This window comes from Lolium perenne, chromosome 3 (genome assembly GCF_019359855.2).
Source record: "Lolium perenne isolate Kyuss_39 chromosome 3, Kyuss_2.0, whole genome shotgun sequence".
Lineage (NCBI taxonomy): Eukaryota > Viridiplantae > Streptophyta > Magnoliopsida > Poales > Poaceae > Lolium > Lolium perenne.
Window position 1 is genome coordinate 157,966,164 of NC_067246.2, and position 10,398 is coordinate 157,976,561.

General features: G+C 39.2%; 3 protein-coding genes across 3 annotated transcripts; 1 reads left to right on the plus strand and 2 right to left on the minus strand.

Annotated features, from left to right (window-relative positions):
* Nucleotides 1–2,054: 2,054 nt before the first annotated feature.
* Nucleotides 2,055–3,925, minus strand: LOC127319132 (protein FAR1-RELATED SEQUENCE 5-like). The gene is made up of 2 exons (XM_051349341.2): nt 2,539–3,925; nt 2,055–2,442 (listed from the first exon to the last, which is right to left on the minus strand). The coding sequence occupies exons 1-2, from the start codon at nt 3,869–3,871 to the stop codon at nt 2,279–2,281; spliced, it is 1,497 nt and encodes a 498-aa protein (XP_051205301.1). The 5' UTR covers nt 3,872–3,925; the 3' UTR covers nt 2,055–2,278.
* Nucleotides 3,926–4,414: 489 nt separating this feature from the next.
* On the minus strand, nt 4,415–8,463 carry LOC127319141 (protein FAR1-RELATED SEQUENCE 5-like). Its single transcript, XM_051349359.2, has 6 exons — nt 8,235–8,463; nt 6,313–6,387; nt 6,128–6,202; nt 5,914–6,015; nt 5,748–5,825; nt 4,415–5,651 (listed from the first exon to the last, which is right to left on the minus strand). The coding sequence occupies exons 1-6, from the start codon at nt 8,319–8,321 to the stop codon at nt 4,557–4,559; spliced, it is 1,512 nt and encodes a 503-aa protein (XP_051205319.1). The 5' UTR covers nt 8,322–8,463; the 3' UTR covers nt 4,415–4,556.
* LOC139838684 (phospholipase A(1) LCAT3-like) lies at nt 7,014–8,015 on the plus strand. Its single transcript, XM_071828799.1, has 5 exons — nt 7,014–7,136; nt 7,275–7,410; nt 7,492–7,543; nt 7,628–7,728; nt 7,842–8,015. Exons 1-5 carry the CDS (start codon nt 7,033–7,035, stop codon nt 8,013–8,015), a joined length of 567 nt encoding a protein of 188 aa, XP_071684900.1. The 5' UTR covers nt 7,014–7,032.
* Nucleotides 8,464–10,398: the final 1,935 nt, after the last annotated feature.

The following is a 10,398-nucleotide window of genomic DNA, read 5'->3' on the forward strand; positions in this document are numbered from 1 at the left end:
AGTTTGTTCGCTTTCATTGATTCCTATCATGACAAGGACTCTAACTTTCACCAGAGAATGAAGGACAATCTGGTTAGTTTTAATTTTTTAGTAATTCCCTTTTATTTATTTTCTGATAATGCTTCCTTCTGTTATTTTCTATGACTGTTTATTGTATTATTTTGTATGCAGGTAGACAATTTCATCCACCTTTGGGAATTGATAATAAACAAAGAGCATAATGTTTCAAGTTTCAAAGTCATGTATCCCAATGTGCCTAAGCAACAGACGCCGTAAGATTTTTACTTAAATTTGTTCCTATTTAGCCTAAATTATATAACTTATCTTTCTATTTTTGTTACTGTAGTTATTATCTTTAACGTCCTTGTCGTGTTTTTTTGCCATTAACAGGCATGACTGTGGTATTTTTGCAATGAAATATATGGAGATTTGGAAGCCATTTCTTGACCTGCGCACGTATTTTTCTGACAATGACATCCTGAACATAAGGATTCAGTATGCAATCAAGCTTTACTTCCTTGGTGAAAATGAAGCAGATTTGAGAGTAGTTACAGATTTCTATTCTCAGTGAAACCTGATAAGTGAAGCCTGAGCAGTAGAATATGAAGATTTTACATCAGTTATTTTTGACAGTGCTGTTGTTGCTTCTTTAGCTGTAAATTTGCAGTTTCATGAGTACTTATAGACGATGATGAAACCTGGTAGGAATTCAGTATGTAAATGCGCGGACAGCGGTTTTTAGTTTGCAATTATGATGTAATTTTGAGAAATTATGTGTTAGTTGAACTATGCCATAGAATGTAAACTCCTGGTTGTTTATTGCGTTTCCTTGTAAAGCAGGCTTTCCGAAATGTTTACTAATTTGGTATCACGTATATGTTGTATAGTTCATATTCTGCAACTATTGCACTAACAGATTGGATTAGTATTTTATGTTGACATCATTTCCCACAGTAGTGGTTTGGTATTCTGGACAAGAACTTGACTCATAATGCTCTTCTACATTATCAGAGACTCTATGAGGCAGGGCTACGGTATGAGTTATTTTGTCAGTCACTTTCGTCAGTGATAGTTATTTTGTCTTCAGTTATAAGTTTCAGTTTTAAGTTTCATTTGATTAAATTTCATCATTCTTCAGTCATAGTCATTCTTAGTGTTCAGTTATAAGCTTTGTCAGTCTCTTTCGTCAGTGATAGTTATTTTGTCTTCAGTTATAAGTTTCAGTTTTAAGTTTCATTTGATTAAATTTCATCATTCTTTAGTCACAGTCATTCTTAGTGTTCAGTTATAAGCTTTGTCAGTCTTTTTCGTCAGTCTTCAGTCATATCATTTGTATCATTAACTGTATCGTTTGTATTTGAATTGTCCCCTCTTGTCATTGTTAGTCTCTTTCTCAACTTTTAATTTTCATTCGTTTCTCACTTTGGATATGCATTGTTCCTCTTATCATTGTGAGTCTCTTTCTTCAGTGGGCAGAACGTTATACTTAAGTTGCATGGCTGGTTCCAAACCCGGGAGATGGGGGAGGGACCATGCATGGGTATTCTCGGTATTTTTATGAATATTATTCAGTGGGCAGAACGTTATATTTAAGTTGCATGGCTGGTTCCAAACCCGGGAGATGGAGGAGGGACCATGCATGGGTATTCTGTCTTTTGTTGTATAGGAGTTCAGCATGTCAGCATTACCTGTTGTTATTTCAATGTTTCATTTGAAAGTTGAAGGTCTCATTTAGTAGTATCAGTCTTTCCATCATTGTTTAAACACGAATTTTGAAACCATACCACCCTTAAAATTTGTTCATGCCTTTGCCAGGAAATAGATTTATTTTTTTATATATCTAGTTCTACTCTATCACCAGCTTACTTGTAGGCTCAGCTGCCCCCATTGAACTTAAATGATACACTGTGAGTATCATTTGATTAAGTTGCTCCTCGCTGATCTGTTGTCTCCTCGCTGTAGCATGAACTATTAGAATACCTGTGTTTGCTCTGAACTTGCTCTAAGCACAGGGCACCTTGTTTTCAACTAAACTGAGTGCTAAGTCAGTCCTTATTGAGTATCATTAACTATAGTAATTCATTACATTCTATGAATAGGAATGTTTCATAGGATTTTCACAGGAAAAGTAATAGTAACAAACTAAGATTAGTATGCAATACATGTAGACTGGATAGACTTTTAAAATTTTCTGTTACAAGTCATGCTACACTTTTTTCCAATGCATCCCAATTTGTTTTTGCACTAGTCATGCACTCCACTTCTTTTTTTCTATGATCTATGACGCAACTGATGTAGCTTGTGTTGACACATTGCTTTCTCTGTCAGTTTCCAGGGATTGCGGAGCTTGGTTATCCAGAGCTTTAGGTGAAGCTTTCTTGCGCCTTTTCGAAGGTTTCTTGGCAGCTAACACTTCCGAGGTAACGCCAGGATCTTGTTCACCTGGACATAAATAAAAAAAATATTAGTGTCGATTATTATATCAAGTATATCATTTCTTGTGTGTTTCTGTAGTCTTGGGCCAAGTCATATACTCACCTTGGCCAGCCTTCTTTGATCTTCTAGTCTTCTTAGTTTTTGGTAAGTCGTATTGCAGATGCTTGTTGTGGCAATTTTTCTTAGTATGTTGTGTGCTTCCGCAGTGGCTGCACTTGTAGAATTTGTTTGCCTTGATAGCTTCTCTTATTGTCAAATGTCTTGGTCTTCCCTTTGTATTAGCAACATCAGGGTCTTGTAGTTGGATCGTTGAGTGTGTGTTTTCATCAGTTGATGTTGTATTCAGATTCACCACAGTTCTTCTTGATGCGTTGTTTTCATGCATTTCATCTTCTTCACCATCCATTTTAGCCATCACCTCTTCTATTTTGTCTATTTCTTTCAAAAGGTATTCGTACTTTCTCTTGCTTTTCGATCCTTTAGAGGCTAGCTGAACTAATTTCTGTGACAACACATTGTACATAAGGGTATCATTGTTAGCAATTCTTTCTGGCTGGATGCTTGTTTGGATTTTCTTTTCATTTTTCCGCCACCTGTCTATGAAGTACTTCTCTGGGATTTTGTCGATGTTTTGATGAAGCATAACCTTCAGCACATGTGAGCATAACAAGCCATCCTTTTCAAATTTGCAGCAGACGCAGTTGTACTCATCTTTTGCCATGTCAACTTGGACGACATAAATCCTCTCTCGGAGCTCTTTTATGGGATAATTCTTGGCCTGGAAGACAAGGTACAGTTCTCTGTTCTTCTCCTCTTTCACTTGTAAGCGTGTGACATCATTCAGAAGGTTCTGGAACTTCCTGAATATGTATATGTTGTAAAGATCATGTGCCTGTCTCTCTATGAAGTATTTTGTTATGAATTTTTTTTCTGGAACCTTTTTGTGTTTTGCGTTGTGATTGCTCTCGCCTTCCCTTGAATGGATTGAGTCCATAATTCTTTGATACTCCTTTAAGAAACTTGTCATACTGTATGTTACTCCGACACCTCTTTTGAAAAGTGAGTTTGTGCCTTCACTCCTTGCTGTGGTCTGTAAGAAGGGGAAAAAGTTTGTCTTGAAGTAGACAGGCACCCATTTCGTCCTAGACCCCCACAAGTCTTGGAATTGCTTTAAGTGACCCACCTTGTATTTGTCAATCATTTGTTGCCACATCATCTCAAATTCTTGTACTGTCAAGGAGTGGCTTATTATGTCATGGAAATCTTCATACAGACCTTCATTAGCACGAAAGGTGGGGTGAAGAGTGTTCTCTGCCTTAGTAATGACGTGGAACATGCATGATCTGTGGACAGTATTGGGGAATATTGCTTTGATTGCTTTTTGCATGGCTGAATCTTGGTCAGTGATTATTGTCTGAGGGTGTTTGCCTCCCATAGCATTCAGGAATTCTCTAAAAACCCATTCAAAAGTAATTGCTCTTTCGTTCCCGATTAGTAGGGGTGGGCATAAAAACCGATGACCGAACACCGAACCCGAAAAAACCGAGACCAAACCCAAAAAGACCGAAACCGAAAAGACCGATCAAAAAATGGGTAGCAAAATTTCTAGACCGAATTTAGTCCGGTCAATTCGGTCACTTTGTTCGTGATAACCGAATAGACCGAACTGACCGAATTTTATGTTTGAGAGGCCCAATTCTTGATTGGAAAGGTTTGGCCTTAACCTTTTGTTGTCCAAAATATACTTTATGTTGTCATTTGTTAGTATGTGACTATGAGCTTGTGACTATTGACGTGTATGGCTGTATTCTTTTGTTGTTGGCTGAAAATTCGTAAATATGTGACCTATGAAGTATGAACCGTATAATATGAATGTTTATCAAACTGCTATATGATGCCACTATTAATGTTTCTTCTTGCAAACTGATATGAATACATGCATTGAAAGAAAATGAAGTTACTACGAAACTTTTGCCCCAGAACTTTTACCAAATACTCTCCAAGTTTTGTGTTGGCAACAACTATCACAAAGTTCGGTCATGACCGAAACCGAACCCGAATTATCGGATACCCGAATTTGTCGGGTAGTAAAATTGACAAGTAATTTTCGGTCTTTATTTCTAGAGGACCGAATTCAAAATAGACCGAAATACAAAGACCGAATTTTCGGTCATGACCGAACGCGCACCCCGACCGATTAGAGCACAAGCAAACAGATAAGTATGACCATGTGGGGAGACGCCTACTATGGGAGCAAATGGCAGATTGTATTTGTTTGTTAGGAATGTGGTATCAAAGCTAATACAATCTCCACACACCTCATAGAATGATCTTGCTCTAGCATCTGCCCAGAACACACTTTTCACTTTGTTCTCACTGTCTATGTCAAACGAAGAGTAGAATCTTGGGTCCTCTGTTTGTTTCTTGCTGAAGAATGATAGCACCTCCATCATGTCACTGTTTTTCAGCTCTATGTTTATGCTTGTGCTGTAATTACTTACTTTCTTCTTGTTGTAAGGTAGCTGATCTGATCCTCCTCTGAGATGTCCCAAAACTGAAACAATCTGCCTGGTTGGTATGTTGCTTTGTTTCAGTGATCTTATCATTGCCTTCTCTTCTGTTGTCATGTAGGCATGAGATCTAAAGAATCTGCTATGGGGGTCTAGGGTGTGATTATGTTCAAGACACAAAGTTTTGATGCTCCAAATCCCATCTTTCTCACTGATAACCATCTCAGTTTTGCAGTCTGCTTTAGTTATGACTGTGCTTTGTCTTTGTGCAACCATTTGGTCCTTTTCTACTTCAGTAGTATGCCCGGATTTGTTGCATTTCATCGTGACCCTGACTATTTCATTCTGCCTTTTCTTGCTTGTAGTTCGGTAAGCACCTACTATAGCAACTGAGAAACCAGCCGCAAACGAATATGTGTTGAAGAAATTTTGGGCGTCTTCTCTTGTTTTGAATCTCATTCCTACCTCAGGTTTCAAACTTTCCAACACTAAATCAGCATTTTCATTGCGTCCTTCTGCATTATCATTCTCTAGAAATTTTTCAATGTCCTCTTCAGACAATTTCTTCTGATCATCTTCCGCTTGTATGTCGCTTTGTTCAGTATCAACTGCTGACTTGCTGCTTGAACTTTCAACTGAACCAGTGTTGAATTTCTTGATATGATCATTAGCTGGACCTGTGGAAGATATGTGTGGATCCACAACCTACAAAATTTACAAACTTCTTTTTTATCTCATCTGAGCTGTGCAAGAGATGGCAGAAAAAATGTTTGTTTATTCTAAGTTTTTCAAATTTTTTACCTCGTCAAGGTCCATGTCCTCAAATAAATTTTTGCCCCATGGATCGTCATCACACATGGTATCTGAGTTGGTGTATTTCTGGAAAAATTAAGAGATAATGTCAAAATGGTTTTATTCTTTTTCTCATATGCATAGACAGTAAACTTGTCACACTAAGTCATCTCACATCATTTTCAATAGCAAAAGAATGGGAAGTTCCAGAGCCCGTGTTTCTCAAATTCTCAAAATATGGTTCACTGCAACTGCCTCCACCAGATAAGTTATCATCCTGCAAAGCATGTTTTTGATAGACAACACAATCAATATGTCATTCGTACTATCTATTTTATTATCATTGAATATATATTAGTTGCTTTCATTTTTTTTGTGTATATTCATACCTTTTTATTTGCAGGGTCAGGTGTGTAGAACTTGTCAAATTTTCCTTCCAGTAGTTCTGTGAAAGTGAACCCAGCCTGCAATTTTTTTTACAAGAAATGTTAGTTTTTACTTTACATGAGGGCATTTTTCAATTGTTTCTCTTCTTTTTTCTCTCAGCAGTAAAGTATAATAGAAAGAAAAATACCTCTAGGAGCATGCTCTCATCGTTACAAGCATCTGTTATTCCATGTTGTTCATGCCAGAGTACATCACTTTTATCCTGCAAAATAGTGGCACCTATTTTTAGTATATCACACATATGTAAAGCTTTTTTATAATTGTTATAATTCTGGTTAACCCTGAAATTGTAGTTCATTCATTCAATATTCAATCTTCAGTATTATTCAGTTTTCCCTGTAAGTCCTTCTAGTCGTGCCAAGTTTCGTGCTCATGTTTACTAAGTTTTGCAGGCTGCATTGTTTAGTTTGTAGAGTAGTGTCATTCATTTTGGAAAAATAAGGCAAGCAGCCCAAGGAATGTTTGCAGCTTGCTCGTTTTGTTTGTTTTCTTTGGGAATTAAGTGCACGTGTGTCAAGACCATGGATAATTAAGTTGTTTTCACTCTTTTTTCTTGTCTGTTCCAATTAATGATTGTGCCTTCCTACATATCCCTTGCTTCTGATCTACTTCAGTACACAATCAGTCCTTCCCAAGCTGTGTTGTGATTACTGGTTTTCTGATCTAGTTGTACTTTGTTAGTTGATCCACTTACAATCGAGTTTTAGTTCTCTACTATGGTATGTCAGCTTAAAAAAGCTCCCCGGGGGAAGAAAAGTCCCTTGTAGTAAGTCCCTTGTAGTAATTTGACTTCATTTTTGTGGTCCATCTCTTTTGACTTCAGTTTGTAGAGCTACTCCATCTGACTATGGTGTATCATTTATATGATATGATTGATATGCTCATTGACTGTGGATATGAGAAAGGAACAACACTTTTTGGATATGGTTATGATTTTCGTCAAAGCAACAGGTACACTCCTCTAAATCAACCTTTAAGTGGGTTCTTTTGCATTCTGTAATCAGTAGCATCAATAAACGAATGGATTAGCCTAAAACATTTTACTGTTGTGCAAGCACAAGGTGCTGTAACAATGGGTTTATCTGGCAGGATAGACAAAGCACTGGCTGGTTTGAGAGCGAAACTTGAGACAGCTTATAAGGCCTCTGGTGGAAAAAAAGTTAACATAATCTCACATTCTATGGGAGGATTGCTAGTGCGCTGTTTCATGTCTATGAATCATGATGTAAGTTGTCTTCTTTAATATGCCACGTTGCCTGCGCAACCAAAATTCGGTTCTCAAACCTTCCCTTTTCATTTTTTCTAGGTATTTGCAAAGTATGTCAATAAATGGATTTGCATTGCTTGTCCATTCCAAGGTAATGCACTTTCAATCAATTGATGTAGACTGCCACTGATGACCTATGATAGCACTTCTTATGTTAGTTCTCATATCTTGGCAGGTGCCCCGGGATGCATAAATGATTCTCTACTTACTGGACTGCAGTTTGTTTATGGTTTTGAAAGTTTCTTTTTTGTATCTCGATGGACGATGCACCAACTGGTAATTTCTTGACCATGTTGAAACTAAGCTTCGTGAACTTGTCAAGGTTTTCTACTGTACACTTGTTATTCCATACCATCTAGTAATAATCTCCATCTGTTCTCTCTATGTAGCTTGTTGAGTGCCCATCAATCTACGAAATGCTGCCAAATCCAAACTTCAAGTGGAAGGAAAAACCAATCGTTCAGGTTTGGCGAAAGAATCCTGACAAGGATGGAACAGCGGACCTAGTTCTCTATGAAGCAACTGAGTGTGTTTCTCTGTTTGAACAACTTATATGCCTTTGATGAACTTTTATCTGAAGAATTGTTGCACTAGCAGGGGGATAAGCTCCTAAGAATGATGATTTACTTTGATAATCTGTAAGTACCAATTGAGGATCCATTCCAGGTCCTCCCAAATTTTGTTTTCGATTTTCTGGTATATGGCAGGAATCTCGTTTTGGGGCTGGAAAGGGTTATCATGTAGTGAATCTCATGACAAGTTTTTAGGAGTCGAATACTGACCTGGAGATTTGTTGTTTTCAGCTTGTTGGCAAGGTCAACATTCCAGCCGAGGGATCTTCCTTGTTCTTCTTCTTCTCCTTCCTCCATGTTCTTCCTCCCCCAGTTGGATCTCCTTTTTGTCTGTTCGTTCCTCCGTTTGTGTTTGAGGCACTCGATTTGTTTCTTTCTTGTGGAAGAAGAAGGTCTGGGGGTGGGTGGGTGGCGTCACGCATGTGCTGGGGCAGAACGGGGCAAAGAATGGTACGAGGCTGAGGCCCAAAACGTGGCCGGGCTCTCCCTTTTGGTTCTTTCAGATTTTGTGGTCCATTTGTACTACTGGACAACCCGACCCGCTATGAGGCTGAGGCCCGAAACAAATGACAGCAACGCGACAGCCCGAAACAAATGATAGCAGCGCGAGTGCGGGAGAGCAGTTTACACGCGAATTACTCAAATGACGTGGCAACACCTTATTTGTCCAAAAAACGTGTGTAAATGAATTATAAAACAGCTGCCTGTAAATTAGACAGTCCCTCGTCCTTGGGGACATGCTTCGAGGGTTCTTCATACTGATGGGTAGAAAGAAGATTAAATGAGCGGCAAAATTAAAAGCAATATATTCGATATTAAGATGGGCCGGGATATATACATCCTTAAACGGGATTGTGTGAATATATATACAATAACCATCTTCATGCCTAGCTTTTTTTTAGTCATGACATAAACTTCAAATCCATCTTCTTTAATCAGCAACCTTTATCCCATGGCGCCATGTAGATCATACACAGGTTGCCCATCATTATCTCCATTATGCGCCTATTACGAATCGAGCGAGGGGCTTACAATCTTAGTTCCTTAGCATTAATTATGTTCATTATGAATACAAGAAAACATGAGTAACAATTTTTTTTTATTGATGCAACATTTGTGTATTTGTTTTTTCCCGATGCAATGCACGAGCACTTTTCCTAGTCCTAGTTCTAGTCCTAATATAATAATAATAATAATAATAATAATAATAATAATAATAATAATAATAATAAAGAAAATAAGGTTTCCTTGGTTTGGTCCGTTAATGTGCGCTTTCAACTGTTCAATTATGCGCCTTCGTCCGACTTTACTATCGTCTATCTATTGCCTCTCAAGATTGGAAGCTATCAGAGTGCTTCCTTAATTTGTACGTTTCCCTAAGCCAACCGGTAGGTTGCCTCGCCAATCGTATACGTATACCGTGTACTGGTCGAATACTCCTTCCGTATCGCATTCTATAAGGACTTTGTCAAGTCGTCATCACCTAATTAAAATAGGGGCAGGCTACGGTGTTCTACAAAAGCAAAAATAGCAATCAAAATTCGGCGCCTCATCTCCTTATTCTCCATCGCGGTGAATCAATGGTGATCCGGCATGGCGCCCTATAGAGCAAGGTCAGCGTTGCCGTATCCGCTGATCCATGGCAGAAGCTGCATCGAAATGACGTCGATGACGATGGCCATGTCCACCTCCTTGACCACGAAGGCGGCGTCCCTAGAACAGTATCAGATGTCGCAGACAACAACCACGACTTGGATGCTACCGTACGTCGACCGATGAAAGCCTTGTAGCAGCTCGATGGCGGTGAGCGCAGCCATCATGTCGAGGATCGTGCGGCATGCATTGCCCTTCGGCTGCCGGCTTGTGTGTGTAGATGGATGTCCCGCGAAGGATGCATCTGGTGGCGGCGGATTCCGGTGATGGGTCTAGCTCTGGGGCAGTCATGGAACCAAGGTTGATCTCCTACCATCAAGCGCCCGACCAGGCGTCACAGGGATAGTGCATGCGCGGGATTAGGCCGGAGCTCGCCTGGCTGCGGAGCCGGACGAAGGAGGTCATGACAGCACGATTAGTACGCCGCCACGTTCTTTTTCGTCGGTTTAATACAGCCTACTCCATGATGGGCATCGACATCCACGACTTGCTGGTGTTTTTCAACCTTGAGGAGCTTAATATCGATAAGCTGATGTGCGGGTGGCTTGCTGAACATGGCGCCGTCACAGTTACCGTGATGACTTGTTGTAACGATTCTGATACACAATGCTAGAAAATTTTGGTCCCTATATGGTAATGCCACACCCAATATTGTATTTGTTTTTGATTCGATTGTATATTTAGGTCATGAATTTTAACCTGGAAATCAAAAAGCAGGTCT